At 40.5% G+C, this 19,900-nt stretch overlaps 2 protein-coding genes across 2 annotated transcripts in view; one reads left to right on the top strand and one right to left on the bottom strand.

The window, feature by feature from the left end:
- The window catches only part of EEA1 (early endosome antigen 1), an 84,862-nt gene extending 79,301 nt beyond the window's left edge, over positions 1-5,561 (top strand). Inside the window, exon 31 of the mRNA XM_059471502.1 lies at positions 5,423-5,561. The gene's annotated coding sequence lies outside the window, so the exon portion shown is untranslated. The remainder of the gene's footprint in view (positions 1-5,422) is intronic.
- Positions 1-19,593, bottom strand: part of PLEKHG7 (pleckstrin homology and RhoGEF domain containing G7) — a 29,156-nt gene extending 9,563 nt beyond the window's left edge. Inside the window, exons 1-9 of the mRNA XM_059472563.1 lie at positions 19,139-19,593; positions 12,216-12,343; positions 10,931-10,971; positions 9,311-9,406; positions 8,145-8,294; positions 6,049-6,144; positions 3,725-3,820; positions 2,316-2,429; positions 368-542 (exon numbers count right to left, since the gene is read on the bottom strand). Of these exons, the coding sequence (XP_059328546.1) occupies positions 368-542; positions 2,316-2,429; positions 3,725-3,820; positions 6,049-6,144; positions 8,145-8,294; positions 9,311-9,406; positions 10,931-10,971; positions 12,216-12,343; positions 19,139-19,593 (1,351 nt within the window). The remainder of the gene's footprint in view (positions 1-367; positions 543-2,315; positions 2,430-3,724; positions 3,821-6,048; positions 6,145-8,144; positions 8,295-9,310; positions 9,407-10,930; positions 10,972-12,215; positions 12,344-19,138) is intronic.
- Between the last annotated feature and the right edge of the window lie 307 nt (positions 19,594-19,900).

Below are 19,900 nucleotides of genomic sequence, written 5' to 3'. Positions count from 1 at the left end.
CCTAAAAAAATCCTCCTTAGACATAAATCCAACTAAAAGACTTCTTTGTTTGGGATCTTTCTTGATATGGTCCAATTTGAGATCTGCTTTTAATTTTTTGCCTGTCACTGCAGATGATTCTAAGAAAATAGAGGTGAGTCACTGATTTGGGAGTCCTGTGACATTGCTCAGAGAGGCTTTGACAGCACAAGGTGGCCCAAATCATTCCCTACAGAATGAGGGTCAGGATTGTAGGAAGGTACACACATCCTTGCTGCTTTTCTGCAGAGACACTTTACCAATTCATGCTTCAAAGGACAGGCACAAAAAAGCCATGTAACTTCCTAATTTCTAACTGCATACTTGACTTCTAACCTTTGTTACTTACTTATAGACTTTTCCACCTTCTCTTTAAGTGACTGGATAAAACTTTTCTCTGTTTCATCAGTGCTCCTCTTCCAGATGTTGTTGAGGAGGAGGGGATACCGCGTCAGTCGATGCAGAGGAGCAACCAGCAGCTCTGGCAGATGCAACCTCTTGCACTGTTCATTTTGTTCACACCACTGCTGAAGACAAGGAAAATGTGCCTTAGGCTTCAGCTTCCTTCTGGCTAGGAGGTAGCAAACAGTTTTCTGCATCATTAGCTGATTGTAACGAGACAGGGACTAATGAAAGATGAGTTTCTCAGTGAGAACAAGGGCACTATGAAGTTTCTTGTCATAGTTTAACCCAGCAAGTATCTAAACCACACAGCCACTCATTCACTCTTCACTCCTTCCTGTGGGATGGGGAAGAGAAATGGGAAATAAAAAATAAAGTTTTTGTTTGAGATAAAGGCAGTTTAATAGAATGGAAACAGAAGGGGAAAAAAAATTAATTATATATATAAATATAATAATAAATATATTATAAATAATAAATAATATATAAATATAATAATAAATATATAATAATATATAATATATATCTAAATATAATAATAAATATATATAATATATATAAAATAAATATACAAATCAAGTGGTGCACAATGCTCACTACCCACTGGTCCATGCCCAGCCAGTCCCAGGGCAGAGGCCCCTCCAGCCAGCTTTCCCTCTAGTTTATGTACTGAGCACGACACCATATGGTGTGGAATACCCCTTGGGTCACTTGGGGTCACCTGCTGTGGCTGTGTCCCCTCCCAACTTCTTGTGCCCACCAGAGTCCTTGCTGGTGGTGGTGAGAGACAGAAAAGTCCTTGATTTAATGCAAACTGCCTAGCAACAAGTAAGCATCAGAGTGTTATCAGGATTACTCTCATCTTAAATGCAAAGCACAACATTGCACCAGCTACTAGGAACAAAATTAACAGTATCCCAGCCAAGCCAAGGACAGCTCTCCACAGGGGAAGTTGCATTGCCCCTCCAGATTCAGTTTCTGCATTGCTGCTAAATTCCAGATGCTGTGGCTATGCTGTCATATCCGGTAAGGCTCTTATTTATCTGCTGTTTTAATTTTCTCAGATCTTCCTGAGAAAATTAACCTGAGTTAGGTTTGAAAGCCACCTTATATTTTGGAGTCACTGCTACTTGCCAGCGGGGAACATTTTTCCTGTATGTGAATGTATGCAATGTGAAACCTCAAGGCCCAAGCTGCAGAACTTGCCTGCCATAAAAAGATATCCTTCCAGTTTTGGGCTGCCTGTGACAAAAGCCCACTACTTGAGGTTTCTCTTTCTAAACCTGTAATATTGAAGATTAATCTTAAGTATTTACAGGACACACTGGTCTGCTAGTGATGCCAGAAAGAGCAGAGCCTGAGATCCCCACCCCTGCACTGCTGGTGTCAGCAAAGACAAAACCTGTTGTAGTGCTGCAACTTGATAAAGAGTCCAGTGATTGCTCTTTCCAACCCTAGAGGGAGGTAAATTCTCCCTTACAGATCTTTTGCCAAAGTAAGACATTTGAAATTGATTTTTGTGTTAGTTTTTTTTCTTGTAACCATTTCACTTTGTTAAGGTGGAGGTGATTGAGTCAAGAGATTACGTGCAAAACACATGGAAGAGGCTAGTAGTTTGTATTTTCTGCCTGCAAAAAGGCAGCACAGCTCTTCCCCCCTTATCTGTTCTAAATTACAGGTAGGGACTTTCACACATGCAGGTGAACATACACTCAGAAGGGTGACTTCCAATCAGTGATAGGCTCTGCAGTTCAAAAAAATCCATGTGAAATGCTGTCTACACAGTTTTGATTCTAATAAACGTTCCTAGTTTGCTGTTAACATCCTGTCATAAGGTAGGAAGGCTGAAGACAACAACAACACGAACAGCAGTAACAATAAAACCATCACTTTACCTTCAGGTAGATGCCAAAATCTTCTCTCTGTCTCAGCTCTTCCAAGTAGAAGACAGCAGAGGTATAATTAAGGCAATAAATCTGGTGTGTCTGACAGAGGTCACCCTGAAAAAACTGCAGAAAAGGTTTGGAAATTTATCAAGAAAAAAATGACAAAGGGAGAAACAGGAGTTTTGGGGTTGTAATGTGCATTTTATATGAGATTTCCCTGTACCTAGGAAAATGGGAAAAGAGGGAATTAAAAAAGTAAAGGGCAGTTTAAACAGCAATAAAACTGTAAAGTAGTAAAAATGCCACAACAATGCTTTAGTAATGTATAGGAGTACAGTTTTAACAGATCTACAGAGGTGTGACACAATCTTAGACTTTGTTCTCATTAGAAATAAATGATGTGAAATTCATATGGAAGTTGAAAATGAAACCCATTTTTTCTGAAACAGCTTTGATGACTTCACGTAGCATGGCATCATATCTGAGCATGTTATTTCTAAATAACAGGATAGCCTCATTTACATTGGAGATGTTGAATGTCATGCATGATGAAATGCAGCTTTGTCTGGGATTTTGTCTGTCTACACAAACATTATCAATAAGAGCACCTGGAGTCAGAGCTCACAGGGGCAAGAAACCAAGCTCTAGCCTGAATGACTCCATTAAAAATCTTAACACTGAGGCAGGGTCTTCTGGTATTTCCCAGAAGTTTTCTAATGGCCTCTACTGCTAGGGAAGGTTCTGTCAATCAATTGATTTTCTATCTTGACTAATATTTCCAGCTTTACAGGCATTGGGAAGTTGAGCAGGAATTAGAGCTCCTGCAGACTGCTGTTCAGACAAATGCCTTGTTTCTCACACAGACTGACCAAGAGGGTTGCAGGGTAGGCAGGGCTTGGCAGTGGCAGGACAGCTGTGGCTGCATCTCTCTCTTGCTTAACAGACACAGGCCAAAGTGTAATTTCAGTGTCAATGAGCTCTTAATTAAGCAATTATGAACACTTCTGGGTCTGGTCAGTGGAGTAAAGGAGGATTGGTGTGAAGGAGTGGAAGGAGGCAGTGATGGGGCTGGGGTCTGGTTTCCGGGAAACATCTTCCACAGGGTGGGAAGCTTGCCTCTGACAGTGGAAAAATCTCCTCAGAGTCTGGGCTGCTGTTCTCCAGGAAGGGAAAATCTTTCCACACTTGATTCCACATACAGAGCACCTTTCCATGACTGCTTCAAATATGCCAATGAATAGAAATATAAACATCCTTCTAATAGGAACAACCTGAGGCTGAGACCAAACTGCTGGTGACAGATGGCATGGGCTGGACAGACCTGATTGCTCTGGAGCTGTGACATGTATGTGATATGTATGCCCTGATAAATGGTCTGTTGCTTGTATTAAAAGCAAGAATACTTCTAATTATGTTACCATTCTGAGTACGGAGCTGAAATCCATAGGAGAGTCTGACTTGCTGATGTGCTTCTTCACAGTTTCAAAAAATGTTTTCAGAAAACTGAGACTTATCTAAGTAAGGGGAAGAAAATAAAGATAAATTAGCATCAGTGATCTGAAGTTAAGATTAAGCAGCTTTATTTTCCATCCCTGGTCTCTCTAAATGCTCCAAGCTTAATGGGTGCCAATACCTATCTCTACCATTGCCAGAATGTCTTCAGAATTATGCCCAGAATGCTTGAACTAGTCAGAAGCTAAGAAAAATCTATATAAAGACCCACTTATTTTGTGAAAATGCCTGATGACAGAAGCTTTGAAACAAGATTAGTTAGTCCATTAAATTTGTTTTAGGGTAGCAGCTGTATTTAACACGGATTGACATAAAAATGACAGTGGGTGAATGGCATCTGCTGGAAAACAGTGATGGTGCGTGTGACAGAGCTGTGACAGTTAAGGAAGCCTTCACAGTCCATGAGGACGACACCATCATGATTTCAAATATGTGAGTTTTTGTAGTATTTTATAGATACTTCCTTCACCTTCAATTGAATGAAATAAACTCATATTCCCCATAAGTTAATTTTACATGTTTATACGGATTTCAAAATGGCTACCTTATCAGTCAGATGGGGCTGCAAGCCTGCTCCTAAGCCCACACCTTCATCCTGAACACACAAGTTTCACTATTCACACAGTTCTCACACAAATTCATGACTGGGCTAAGGTGTTGGCCAAATGTTAGGCCAGACAGGGACCTCAATCTGCTGGGATACTGCTAAAGACTGTAGTAGCTGCAGACTGCTTTGTTTGGTGATTTATGGGGACAAGGATGCTTATAGGATGATGCTCATTCTTTAATTTTGACCTTTACAATTTTAAAGCATGCATTTTTTCATGGATTCAGCCTGCTGTCAAGAGGATATGCATGCTGTAAAAAAAAAGGCACCAAAGGCATTGAGAGCAGCTTCATTCTCCTATGTTTAATCATTTATTTAAAGTATGCATAACAGATGGTCATTTATTATCCTCATCAATAAGGAAAACAAAATTAGAAATTAAAGCAGGTCATTTCTTTAAGATAATTCTCTCAAGACATGACCAAGCTCCAGCCAAGCTCAAAGCTAAGTGAAACACAGTGATATATCCCACTCTCTTCCTTGAACAAGAGCAAGGCAATCAACAGCCACACATCTGCTGAACTATGGCAGTTATCTACATGTACAGGCTTAATCACAGTGAGCCAAAGGTGAAACCTGTCAGCTAAAAATCTTTTCCCTTGTATCTCCAAACCTACTGATTGGCCATTCAGCAGCTCACCAGGTGTGAGGTCTGTGACTGAGCAGCAGTACCTTGTTCACGTGTTTGAGTTCTGGCTAATTGTCCCTGCTTTGAAGACCTTTCCCAGTTTTCTTGTTTTGGCTAAAAAAGGAGAGATTCAGTACTAAGGCAAGGGAATTACATTAAGTGAAATAAATGGAACCCAGCAGCTGATTTAGGGCATGTGATTTGATTGTGAGTAGTTTTTCAATTAAGGCAGTGGCAGAGTTCTTTCCAAAGTTCTCTTTCCAGTGAAGGGTGAGGTGTCCTGTAAAAGGGCCCTCAAGCTAAGAAAAATTGTTTTGTTTCCAAAGTAATGTAAAAGCTATGTTTGACTTAGGGGTTCTTAACTTTCAGGAGCTGAAAATGGTCTCCCAGCAACTGGCCAAAAGCAGCAAAGAGCTGGAGCACATCACAGCCAAGCCCTGTGGCCTCCCTCCTCCTGGACAGTGCAGAGTAAGTAGCACATGAACATGGGAGAGATCCTTACACACGTGCCAAGGGAAACCTCAGCTGGAGAGAGGGGATCAGCATTTTGTTTTAACTTGCTCTTTTGGAGTGGCATAATAGACAGCAAAGTCTTTGTGCCCATCTGCTTGCAAAAGAGGCCTTGTTATGTAATTATTTTGCCATGCTTTCTGTTTTGGTGTAGGGATTGGGTAGTTTCTCTTCATCTCTTTTAAAAGGTTGCTGCTTATGAGAATTAGTCTCAAACTTGTGTTTGCTTCAGGAACAACTGCCAAATGAGCTCTCCCCCATGTTTAAAATGCCATGTATCTTTGGCTGGAGATACAAGAGGATGATTTGCACTTGTGGTATTTGACTCTCACTGATATACCACATAGAAAAGAGGAAAAGGTGGATTGTTTGAACAAAGTTCCAGATGTGAGCATTGAAACTAAATAGAAGCTTTTGGTTTGTTGTATTATTTTACTGGGCTGATTGATTTCTGATCTAAGTAACAGTTCTCTTTTTCTACTCACCTTGTTTAACTCCTCTAAGTTTGCAAAAAGTCTCCACAAATCCACATCCAAGAGAAATTCATTACTCTGGAGGTATTTTAGAGTGTTCATAAATATCTTTAAAATCAAAACAAATCCATGTTAATTACTGTTTGTGCCAATTCAATAATTTTTTATTCCATTCTGAAAATAATATTTTAACTCAAATTAATGAAAGGATTATTTGATTTAGGGAGGGCAGAAGATGGCATTGTGAGAAAAGTTTCCTGATCTGGCTGAAGGTTAAATATTGGGTTTTGTGCAGAAGAGGGTATGAATGGTGTCTCTGGGGTTTCTCTGTGGTTACCATGGAGGCAGCTGTGTCCCTGCTGTGCCCTTGGGCAGCAGAGGGGCAAATGAGCCCCCTGCAGATCCCTGTGTGAAGGACTCAGTAACATCAGAGTCACAGTTACAGATTTCTCTGACCTTTCTCAATGCTCTCCTTCCTACCCCATGCAACTGCTGCTATCTAAATTGTTTAGAGTTACTATGAGGAAAAAAGATATTCTTGGATTAAGGTAAGTAGCAGTCCTGTGGAGATTTTTAATCTCTTTGGATTGTTTTATTAGCCTGTATTCAGTGAATACTGCGTGTGTATTTATCGGCTGTTTAAGATTTTACATTTTTTAAGCTGATTGAGCTGTACTGAATCTGACCTAAATCTGAAAAAGTCTTAAAATTTATAGGTTAACGAGTAGATTTTTTTTTGTTTATGTGTATAAAGCCTAATGAAAAAACCTGTCAGCCAGGTGCCAAGACTGAATAACTAGTGAGAGTGTTTGTTTAGCCTTGTGTAATTCTTCAGTTACCATGACCTGGTTGTCCTGAGAGCTTAAAGTGGATTTATGGTGGTCTAAAAGCTCCCTGTGGAGATTCATTAAAATCAAAGGAATATTTCTGTACTTGGGGGTAACCAGGTATCTTTGAAACTGGTTACCCAAATGCAATGGGTTCTTTGTTTAGCAGGAGAGTTTGGGAAGGTGGCATGGACTGAACAGTTCATCATTCATGGGCCATGCAGGGCTGGCTGAGGCTTCTCTGTGGGCTCCTGCATCAAACTTACAAGGAGCTTGCATGCCTGCTGTTACCATCATTCTTCCCAGTATTCACAACTTTTTAAACTTTTCAGGTTTCTAAACAAAGTGTATGGAAAGAAGGATGCTCTTCTCCTGCCTTGAACCAATAGCTGGTCCTGCTATCCCGTTTTCTGTCCCTTCCTGTTCTGCCCCACCAAGGAGGAATTCAGCCCACTCCTCTATTTATTTCCTTTACTTTGCAGTAGTTCTTGTACTGTTCAGGATAATTTGCCAGTAACATGGAAAATGTTTTACAAATGTTTTTTCTTCGACTTAATAAGAAATCAGGAATTGTCTGTGCCAAGTATGAGAAACATTAAAAGAAAATGTTTGTGGAAGCTTCCCTCCTTTTGAATGGGTACATTAACTTTTGGTGTGTGGTGAATATAAATAGTGCAGCTATTCTTGTAACAGTCTGTAATATTGCTGTCCATATTTCAAGCTCTTAAAATTCACTGGATTGGAGGTAAGACAGAGTTTTTGGGAGTGGAGTTGTTTTCAATATACTTGTTTTCATGTAATATTAAGTTACAGGTCTGCTGAATTCTGAGGTTTTCATGCTCCAGTCATGATAATCTAGCCCCAGATCTATATGAAGTTAAATATAATGTTGCAATAACATTAGCGATAATGTTATTAACAATAAAATCATTAGCAATTGGAATAGTCCCGTACAGAAATAAGTGTTTGCAGCATGGCTTCAGTGCAGTGTTTGCTAGAGGACTAATGGAATATCAGTTGAATATCCTGGAAGGCTCTGCAGTCAGATGGTAATTGCAAAGCATTGGATTGCATCACTCAAAAGTCATGTTAAAAGAGATACCATCATAAAGTCAGAAAGGGGAGCTATGGAAACAGGATGAGCAGGCAAGGTGGGAGGTAAAGCAGGTGCTTAAGTCATTCCCCCCCAGACCTCTAATGAGAAGTTTGAGGAGGCTTTGTGTCCATCACAGCAGAACAAATAATGTTTCATTATTTTTGCAAAGTGAAATCTGACATTACCATCTTGAGAACCAGCAAATGATCCAGAAAGTAAGTGCATTCACTTGTGAAAAGTTCCCACACTGCTGCTTCTTTTTTCACTTCTAACTGGCTCTTGACATCTTTCTGCTCAGTCTGTTGCTCATTTAGAAATTCATGCCAAGATTTACTCTATGGATTGAAGAAGAAAGAAAAAATTGTTGCTTCAGGCATTATGAAAGGAACCTATGTCCTATTGACTGTGTAAATTTCATCTACCAGTATTAGCTATTTTTATTCTGAAGGCTTAAAAGTTCCATTAAAATATTTTAAAACCCACCATTCTCCTCTAAAATACTTACAATATAAACTCTGAATTTGAAATCAACACATTGTGATACTTTATGTTTAGGTATGTTGTATCAATTAGTGGGCAGCTTGCAAATGCTAAGGAATGTGATCTGTTGTGCTGCTTTTGGGTGGATGATATCTTCTTATTTTCTGGATGATAAAATCAAGGTACCAAAAGACTTGGTCTTTCTAGTCACTTGGAAATTGTGGTGGCCATGACCACATTATGGGCCTGCTCCAAAGTCAGATGTCCATATATAAATTAGGCACTGGCAGAAGCCCTCAGCAGCTCTGTATGGGGACCTGCACAGAACAGCCTACTGAGAGAAGCAAAAGGTTTGGTCAGAGAGGGGATGGTGTTATGTGGTTAGGGGCCAGAAGCCTTGTTTGTCTGGCAGACAGGCTTTGGTGCCTTTTCTGGAGCCAAACCTTGGTGTTGGCACTGACCTGCATGTGGCTGCCTCTGAACACAGCAATGGGGTGGCTGTGTCCCATTTGGCATCTCTCTGATGCTGTAGATTCTTTCCTCTGCTTTTCTAGCACCTGTAGGTGTTGCTGAGAGGGTTGCCTTGAGACGTTTTTCTGAAGAGGATACCTCCCTGATCTAGGGCAGTCTGGATCCTTGGCAAAATCCAGGTGATTTTGAGGTCCCTTGCTAATCTACACTGACCCTCAGTTTCCCACTTGCCCCTCTATTTGTCATTTTGACAAAAATATACCATATACTTCTGCATTAATTTGACAGAAAGGTCTCATATCCAGATTAATGAACTGAAAAATGTTAGCTTATAAAGAACACAGAATTGCTCCTTCCATCCTTGAGTATCCTTGATACAGTATACTGAACATTTTGATACCTTAAAGCAGAAAAACTCATCTGTGCAGCAGCCTGTGATCTTAACAGTAGAAAGACAACTTTCCAGATCAGATGCTAGCTTCTGTTTGTCTTTACCCTGTGGAATGACAAGAAACACCCCGATTCATACAGTGTTTTAAAGACTGTTAAGAAGTTTACCCCTCTTGCCCTAATCCTTAAGGATTGCCCTTAAATGAGTGATTTCTCTGTATTTCCAGGCTCTTCTACACAGAGACAAGGCAGTGATGGCAGATTTCTTTGTAGCTGTGGGTGGGGTGTGCAAATGCCTCAGGTTTGGATGTGTAAGACATTGTTAACAGGCAAAGGGCTACCCTTGGAAGATGGAACAAATGAAATGTTTTGCTTCCCTTAGAACTGTCAGAGATAGGGGACAACAGATTCATAGTTGCAATCCTGTCATAGGTATACAAATACATGTTTATTTATTTTTAATTTTTTGAGCTATATATGGAAAAAAGTCCCTTGGTCACCTTCAGAGTAGTGTCTGTAAAGTGAAATTTCAGAAAGTTAAAAGAACAGCAGGAGTTTGTGTGAAGGACCATGATATATATAAAAAAAAGCTTTTGTTTATGCTTTGTTTATTCAGGCCTTGTAAAAAATTTAAGCATTCTTTATCAACTCTAATTTAGTTCTGTGCCAGAGACTTATAAGGTGTTTGCTTAAGTTTTATGTGTTCTCTGGAAGTATATTCCCACTTCATGGATTTCCATTGTCTGAACTTTAGGCACTGAACTCAGGCCAATTTTGAAATATGTGTTTGATTATAATATTTGAAACTTAGAGTTTAAGTTCAGCTCCTAATTTTGAAAGATAGATTGAAATGAGGCAGAAAAAATAATGCAGTTAACATATATGCACACTGAACCCAGTGTAACAGCAAATGAATCTTCATGAATTAAATTTTATGGCATTTAATAGTCTTAGAAATCACTTTTGTCTAAATATCAGATGTTTTTTATTGCAGATTTAAAATATTTTGTTGAATTTAAGAATGCTCAGGTTTAGGTCATGCTCCTTCAAATGCTATGAAACTTACTCTCAAATGAGAGGGAGTTCTTGTACATATAAACCTGAGTACTTGCGTTGGTTCTGTATGCACAAACTATGCTTTGATAAAATTCAAAAAGTACCGAGAAGGGGCTGTTCTTAATTACATGGTTAGGGAGAAAAAGTTGTCAAGACACTTGTATATAATTTTTTGAATGCTGAACAGTACACAGAAAGGAAATTCAGATATATTAGTAAGTAAAAGTTTTCATAAATGGAAAAGACAAGGAATTGTGTTAGACAAGGAAAAATTCACTGAGTTGTGCTTGTGCCAAGGACACCTCTCCTGCCACCACCCACTGGGAAGGGAAGCAGTGGCTCTGACTGTGTTTTCATGCGCATCACATGCAATGGCTGCACTGGAGCCACCCAGTCTTCATTGCAGGTTAATGTGCAGGCAGTCCCAGGGAGGGCTGAGACACCTCTGAGCTCAGCTCACCTGCTGGCTGCCTTTCTCCAAGGGCAAGGAAGTAAGGAAGCTACTTGTACCCAGGTTAGTTGTGGGAAAAGGCAAGTCAGAGCAAGGAAAAACAAAATGGTAAAAAATACTCACGACTCCTCTTTTGGCAAATGGCCACCTTGATTTTTTGGACTCTGATGGGCAAAACAAGTGTTATCAGTAAGGAAACAAGTAGATAAAAAAGAAAACTATTTTTATATATGCAGCTTGATAGACTATACTCTACTTGGCTCATATTTAATACTTGAGTTTAGGCAGTTTGTGCACCAGACTTAAAACCCAATAAGCTTGTTGGGTTCCTCCCAGCAAGAACTGTGACTGACTGTGGTGGGATCCTGGATGGTGCTGAATGCTCCTACTTGTTGCAGGTGATCACTGTGATCACTATGTGATTCTTTACCTGGGAAAACCATCATAACTCAAGGCAAATTTGAAGATGTTTTAAAGCAAGAATTAGTCTATGTCTTCTCATCATGATAAGTTGGAGTTATGTAGGTATTTAAATCTCCAGTAAACAAACAATCCTATGAGCCCTAATTCTCAGATCTGTCATGGGGCTGGCACAGTGAGGCAAAGTGTAATTTGTGGTCCTTGGTGAGGCACAGGGAAAGCTGGGGATGTAGATTTAGGAGCGCACTGGTGACTTGTGAGGACCTACTGTGTCCAGCTAGAAATCTGCAAAGGTTTTCTTTATGTGGCACCCATCTTCAGGTGTGTCAGCGAATCACAGTCCAAACTTTGTGTTTCTGTATTTTGAAGGTTTAAGAATGGCTGGCTCTGCTGTCATGGAAATGCTGGTTGTGACCTTAGCTAACTTGCTTGTTGAGAAACTTTTGATCTCAGGCCACCAGGATCTCCGTCAATCACACCATACTATATTCTACAATAGCTATTTGTGGAAATTGCTAGCAGGTCTGCATTTCAGTTTTGGAATATCTTGTGAGCAACCTCTGGCCATGAATTGGATTTGCTGCCCTTGTGATCAGAACACCACTGCAAAGGGCAGCATGGGCTGCTCTTCTCTCTGCTTGAAGCTGTGGAGGTAGGAAATTGTACCTCAGCTGCTTCCAGATGGAGATCCTGGCCTGAGCTCTGGTAGCTTCTAGCCTTGGAGGAGCAATGTGATCTGTGTCCTACCTTCTCATCTACTTGATTTTTGCATTCAACAGTAAAATGCAGGGGGAAAAAAAGAAAAGAGGAATTTTAAAACTGGCAATGAAGTCAGTTTGGTGTGGGGTAACACGATCCCCCACAGAGGCTGCACCACCTTATGTTCTCATTGCATATTGCATACATCATCATCCCTCCCATGCCACATGCACACATGTTCCAGTCCCGCTTTGCTGGGCTCGGAGGAGCAATCCCCGCTGTGTCTGACCTGCAGTGAGCAGGAGGGATGAGCAGGGCAGGTAGTCCATGGCACTGTCTGACACCAGCAGGTCTCCAGGGAACACCTCAAGGCCCGGCAGGCTCACCACCAGGGAGCTGCGCCTGCGCTCGGCTGGTCTGTGCGACACAACAACAACAGCAAATGTCATCTCTGTCCATGGAGGCTGCAGGGAACTCCTGCTGAGCCAGGGGGGAATCAGCTAAAAAACCAAAGCACAGCAGCTATGACATCATGTGCTGAAAGAACAATGAGCAGGGAATTTCAGTGACAGCAAATACCTACTTGAGTTTCAAACTCCACATTGTTGCTGAGATCAAAGTTCTTATGGTCATGGCTTGCCTCAGATAATAAGCAGTTAGAGCATTTAAATATTGAAAATTCCTGGTTTCTCCTGAGGTTAGACAAAAAGTGAATGAGGATTTTAGAATCTATGTTTTGGCAGTGGAATTTAATGGAGCAATTAAATACTGTTTTTAGCTGACATGTGTCTTGTTACTTTTAACCTTCCTGTAGCTCAGGTGATTTCAAGAAAAGACAGCACACTAGTGACACAGTTAAAATGTTGGGTTTTAAAAAATTATTTAACCTTTTGGCTAGTTTGTACTATTTTCTTTCTAAGTATTTCTGGCATTTTTTTCTTGCTATTTAAAATATTTTGAATGTAACATGACTCAGTGGTCCTACTGATCAAAAAATGTATCTTTCCAACTATTGTTGTTCCTAATGGAGAGCATTGTCCAGAATCCAGATCCATGAAGAAAAGTGGCACAGGCATTCTGTATCCAGCAGCATGTTTGTGCCACAGGCTGTTTGCATTCACATACAGAAACTGGTTGGTGCATGTTAAAAACCTTTTCTATTTTGTTAATATCACACTGATATCTAATGAATTGTGTTAGCATGTGCTGCAGAGGAACTGCTGTCTGCTGCTGTGCTGCCTCCAGTACATGAATGCTGCATTAGGGCTCAAAGGGTCAGTAATTCAGTAGCTGAGGGAGGAGGCACAAAGTACATGCACATTTATAAAAATTCTGTTTTTCAGTCATCACTTATTGTGAATGTTATTTTTGACCAGTTAAGCATGATTCGTACGGAGATCTTTTTTTGTCTAGGCAGTTATCTTACTGTGAATTTCTAGCCACTTGCCACACTTGGTGTGAAACCTGGCAGGTATATTTTTTCCTTTAAGTCCATGAATAGTTACTTGACAGCTTATCAGCTGACAGATGAGCTCTGAGGTGGAGCACTGGGATTTGATATGTATGGTAAGACAAGGAGAGTGTGCCTTTTTTATGACCTGACAGTGACACTGCTTGCAATTGCCTTAACTAAGCAATTGAATGGTCAAGATGAGAGCTGCTCCTAGCGAGAGAGGTCTGCAGTCTATCAGATGGGCCAGGCATAGGACTTCAACACTTGAGCCATGGACATATAAGGGCTTAAAAACTACATCTTGAGGAGGTTACAGTGTGAAATGCAGGAGTTCTTTGGAAGTTTCTCTGCTAGTCCTACTGAATGGAGAACATGGAATTTATTTATTTGGCTTTAGAGTTTACAATGAAACTCTGTGGTTTCTCATGAAATTGGACCCTCAGTATGTGGTTGAGAGCTTTAATGGGTGGGGGGTCTGTTCCCTGGCTGTCTGCAAGCCCATACCACTGCAAGGGAGAAAGAGGAGTGCTCCTCTCAGGAGTGCCTCCCTGAGACATGCACTGAGTGCTACCCAATGCAACTTTTCAGTGTTGGTAATGATTGTATTAAGATGCCACTGAACCCTCTAGTGATTCCATGGTGCAATCTTTTGGGCAGGTAGGCTATTATATAAGTCAGGTGCTGCAATATAGTACAAGGATAATCCTCAAAGGTGTTATTACTGTACCAGGAAATTCAGGAGGTTTACTTCAGGTTGGCTTCACAGTAAAATTTTGCCAGTGTATTATTGATCTTTAAAGCATCTAGCCTACTTCTATTTTCACAATGTATTTGAAGCTGCAGGCTAGTGGCTTATGAAGACTAATAATGGAAGCACAGAGTCACTATAACTGAATTAAATGACATTATTTATCCGGATCAAAAAGGCCTTCAACTTCAGGCACACACATGGCTAAACAAGCTCTTTGCACAGGTGCATGAGCCTGTGAAATGTGGGGGCATGGCAGGATCACTCAGGTGTCTGTCTACAATTTTCCTTTGCAATCCCATGGGCCTGGGCTGCTTAATGGCTTGCTTCAGAGATGGAAGGACAGGTATCTGTGGTTTCCTGGTCTATGCTTCTGCTGGTTTTCCTTTTTTTTTTTTTTTTTTTTTTTTTTTTGTTTTGTTTTTTTTTTTTTTTTTTTTTTTGTTTTGTTTTGTTTTGGATTTTTTTTTTTTTTTTTTTTTCCTGGAGAAATTAAATTACTAAAGTTCTGTGTAGTTAAATTTACTAGGTTTTAAGTCTGAAATATCTTAGCACCTTCTCATGCATTCAGACTCTGTGGCTTTGCCTTTTTCTTTATTTTTTGTTTGTTTCACTTATTGGAGACAGAGGACTGTAGTCATGGAATGAAAGAAATGCTGGTGCTTTAGGGACAAACTCAGGCATTTGAATTATTACAGATGATATCTCCCCATTCTTAAAATCCACTTTTTTTTTTTTTTAAACATGATTATGTCATAGATTTAGATGGGAAAGTTATAGAAAATTATTAAAGACATTGAAGCAGATCATGGTCTGGCAAAATAAATATCCTGAGTTTGTATTTATTTCTAAGGCACAGGAAGTGTGTTTATATGTCCCTAATCTTAGCCTGACTAGCCATCCCGGGGAACAGACATCTATACAGATCACCTCACTTAAACAGCAGATATATTACTTAAAGGACTATCCACTAGATGTGAATAAAAGCAACAGAGGATATATTTTATAATATAATTTATAATTTATAATTTTATAATATAATTTATAGATAATATTTACTGAGGTAAATATTGTAGGGTGCTCACAGTACTGAGAAAATTGCCAGGCAGTGACACTCTTTTCCAAGCTGCTCAGGGAGGGTGTTTGGACGCCCTGATTCAAAAAGTTAGCATGGAACATGACCTATTGCGAAAAGTAAACTATTCTGTGATTGCATGAGAAGTTAGGTTTAGTGTAATTGATGCCATCCTGTGCAATGTGCTCCAGGATGACCCTGCTTGAGCAGAGAGGCTGTAACAGAGAAGCCACTGTGGTCCTTCCCAACCTTACCCACTCTGTGATTCTGTGATGCTGTGACACTTTACAGCTGTGTGAGTCATTAAAAGAGGAATGGGAGTATTTCAAGATAGATGAGCCCAGCTCCTTCAAGGCATTGAATATGAGCTGTCTTGGCAGTTACTGTGAAGGCTCTTCATTAGCTGATTTGCTGTAGGAAATAGTGCAGCGCAGTTTTCCACCCAGCCTCTGATAATGCTGAATAGTGCAAGGAGAAAAGGAGATCAGAGTAAACTTGAGGTTTTGTTTTATCAATGTTTTCTTTCATGACAGTGTTGGTTTGGCATCTCACCTTCTCTCCACCACATGTATCTCTATCTGTGCTGCCCCTCTTGCCCTTTTTGTTTATTTATTTTGGATGATTCTTTATAAACAGCATCAGCTCAGCAAGTTGCCATGCTGACAGGGATGTGCTGGCATTCTTGACTGAGGACTGTGTGGGAGAAGGCTGTTCAAAATGAGTATGAGTGCATTAAAGATGTTTTTTGAGAGTACAGCTTGGCAGTGTGGAGAAGAGATGTTCATTAAAACTGAAGGACAAAGGCATGATTTTACCCAGGACAATATGCAAGTCAGTCTTGGAGAAGAGGTGCCAACTGCCCTAATGTGCTTCTAGATGGAGAAAATAATCTGACATGTGAACAGTTTTTGCTGACTGTGATAAGAAGGGATTAGCTGTTAAGAAGTTAGACTAATGATCTTAATGAAGGAGGAGCTGAGCACAGGCTTAACTCAGACCTTGGACCAAATTAGATTTGACAAAAATGTTTAAAGCAGAAACTGGTGAATTTTAAAATACATTTTTGCACATTCTAATATTTATCCGGATAGAATTCATAATACATCATCCCAACCACATTTTGACAGTCTTTCCAGCTGGTTCCTATGGAAAAATCTTGGTTTGTTTCCTTGGGTTGTGGTTTCTTGATTTTAAAAGGTGTCTGGATAGAAGTCCAAAGCCAATACCCTAGCTGTCATATATTTACTTCCTTCCTGAAGCCACTGTAGGCAAACAGCACTAAGAGAAGGTGTCTACACTAAATGTTCAGTGTTCTCCTATTAAACCATTGGTAGATGGTTTCAGTATCTTCAATTTCCCCCCTGAAGTTGGTTACATATCACAAAAATCTTCATGCTGACAGTGAGATATGTTTATGTATTCCTTGTTTGAGTTGGATCAGACCAGACTTTTCCCACAAAAAGTGTATATTAACTTGTTTTCACGTCCAGATAAAAAAGGTGTTTCCCTCCCCTTCTCTCTCCATCTCCATTGTAAATTCAAAATGCTAAAGGGTGGGTTGGAAATTGCACCAGTTCAGAATATCCAGGTGGTCTCTTCTTCAGTGAACATGTAATTTCAAAGGCATGCACACATCTCTTGAATCTCCTCTAGTGAACTGCACTGTGTAAGGACTCCTAGACTTTACCAGTCTGCTCCAAACTGCCCAGTCTCAAACATCCTTGAGGGGACCATGCAGTAAAGAGAGCACTACTCCATTAATGAGAGAGGGGTCAGTATTAATAGAGGAACTATCTACTGCTTCCTTGTTGTGTGGGGAGAAAATAAAACTTCCCTTCTGTAAACATTTGAACATCTTAAGGAAACATATCTTAATAAAAATAATTTCTAATAGCACTTTTACTTTATGATAATTGTTTAGAAGACCTTGACACAATTCACTGCACAGGTATATGGTATACAATGCCCTAACTTGTAAAATCCACATATTAATCCACGTATTCTATGTACTCTTCTTAGTTTGTAGGATTAATAATCCCTCTCTCCAGTAGCAGTCCTAGATCTTCTTTGCTTATGTATAAGAACAATATTGAGCTGTTCTCCTACCTCCTTTGCTCCCTTTTCCCTTCTACAAACTTTTGAAGAATGTCACTCAAGATTATGAGATATTTCACATTCCTCAAGCTGAAGTTTGACCCTGCTAAGCCAAGCGACCAGACCTTTTGGCAGTTGGTTCCAGGTGCAAAGCTCCCCGATGATCCCGATGAAATATTGTGTGAAATGTAGCTAAACATGCTAGGGAGAGAGCCACCTTTGAAAGAAAATCTCATTAGAAAGTTTAGTGAGCTGGTGACAAGCATTTCACCTAGCAAATCTACAAATTAAGGTTGAGGTATGTATACATGACTCAATGTTCAGTTTTGTCCTAGAGTGAAGCAAATTCATTAAAAATGTAGGAGAGTCAAGCTTAGAATCAGATAAAATAAATATGTGCATACCTTTGCATGGGCAGTCCACTCTCCTGAAAGAAAGTGAATATTCTTAGTTAGTTGGTGAGAAAGCAAGCAAGCAATCTGACTTTTTGTGAAAAAGGAGCTCATTTGTAAAGGGAAATGTACTAATAATAGTGTAATAGGCTTGGGTGTAGGCTAATTAATTTCACTGTTGTGGAGCAAGGAGAACTGATTTGATATCCAGAATGTTTTCTATATTTGAAGGGGGTGCCGGGAGGAGGAAAATAGCTTTTGGTTTATAGTGCAAAGCTAATGGCTAGTGAAGAACTCTACACCTATTTGACACCATCCACCCTCAGGAAAATGTGTGTGTAGGTGCTTTGCATAAAGGACAGAGCTGAGCATGTGTGCCTCTGCACACAGGGGAAGGTCTTTGAGAGCAGATCCATAGTACACCTAGCTTGTACAGAAATTCTCTCCTTTTGTCCTTGTGGAGAATTTAATTGTAGTTTCCTGCCCTTGAAAGATGCAGAGCTGGCTCCTCCCTTGCTTATTTCTCTTTACTGATTCTGACACTCACTGGGCCAGGGTTTCTTTTTTTTCAGAGGACATTGCACAATTGCTTCTTTGTTTATGGAGCTGGACATAAAAAGGGAGGGGGGCCACTGAGTGGCAGAGCTAGGTAAGCTGAAATAAATAAAGGGAATTGTACCTCTTCCTTTGGTAGCAGCAGACCTTGAATTTGACTCAACCAACTTAATTCTTGGTTTTATTAGGGTTAGTAATGCTATTCAGTAAAACAGACAGGAAACTTCCCTGTCTTAGGAATAATCCTGCTGAAGGGTTAAAGAGATAAAGTAAAGGGCTGAAAGAAAATAGCCTTCTAAAAACCAATCCTAAACAGGATCAATTACTTAGTCTTATTCTTCCATATCCACCACCCTGGCCCACCAGAGTGAATGGGCAGAGATGGGAAAGAGTGGCCCTGTACAGGAGTGGACTAAGCTAGCCTGGTCACCGTGAGGAAAGGCTGGAGCTGCTGTCTCTTACTGATCTGGAAAGAAAAATCTCCCTTCCTGTCAAGTGTAGAAGCTGGACTGCTGTATTAGAGGATCACGACCCAACATGCAGTCCAGGTTAAGAACTGGGGTTTTGTTTGTGCATTGGTTTATGATGGACTGACACTGAATATGAAAGACTAAAAAAGAGGTTGCATCCTCCTGTTCCTCTTACCTGGATGCCTGCCCAAAGTGTAGGGCTCGGGCGGGGGAGTCTCGTAGGAAGCGTAGCAGAGTTGGCTCTCCAAGAGTTTCTGGGTGGCTCATTGGGACTGTCATTGCTGAGAGGATTCTCTTTGCTGGGAAGCTTTGATCTGAGTAGGTCAGACTCTGGAACTGCTGTAGTTCTCTCAGACTTGGCTTTGGATGACAATAATTTTGCATGGACACAAGAAGGCAGTGATAATGAAGAAATTGTAACGCACCGAGGCGGACTCTTACAAATGTGGTGGAGAGAGCCAGCGTATTCCTTTTGATTTCCCAGCTGAGCTGTGTAAGAACAGTCCTGAAATGACAGTGCTTGTGAGGCAGAGGCCATCCTGAGGCGCCTTAAAGTTGGAGAAGTGGAAATTCTGGCCCGAGCGTGGCGGTCGAACTGGAAAGGTGCATGGTGGATCCCATTGCACTCCTCTGCAGGAAGCCTCAGAAGTGAAGACTCTGTGTAACCTTGTTGGAGAATGTAGTCCCCAGGAGGCGAGGTGGTGTCCATGAAAACTGGTACTGTCTGCACCTCAGAGGAACTGAAGACATCTTCAGGGCTGCTGCTTTCAGACCAAGCAGCATTTTCCTTATGGAGATCAGCTTCCCTGTCTAGAGGTTCCACGCTGGTGCAGGTTTCTTTGACCAGGTCTGGGGAATAATCAGAGCTTGGTTGTTGCATTCTTAATTTGCAGCATGAAGATTTATACCTATGTGTACCTAGGAAACATGATCAGAAACAGTCCTTACAAACTTGCTATATGAATTTTTAAATGGGAAAATATGCAAATGGAAAAATATCCAAACAAAACAAGGCAGATATGTGCGCTAGCACAGAAATGATTACCTTTGCATTGTATCCTGCTCAAATGCAGGTTTTGAGAGGTTCAGGACCCAATTTTGGCAAGCTGATTAAACAGCTGCTAACTTGGAGTGTGCCAGCAGAGTGAGCACCAGTCAGTAGAACTAATTAGATGGTGAAGAGTAAC

The sequence above is a fragment of the Ammospiza nelsoni genome, chromosome 5 (genome assembly GCF_027579445.1).
Source record: "Ammospiza nelsoni isolate bAmmNel1 chromosome 5, bAmmNel1.pri, whole genome shotgun sequence".
NCBI classification, from domain to species: Eukaryota; Metazoa; Chordata; class Aves; order Passeriformes; family Passerellidae; genus Ammospiza; species Ammospiza nelsoni.
This window is presented reverse-complemented; position numbering and strand designations above follow the sequence as displayed.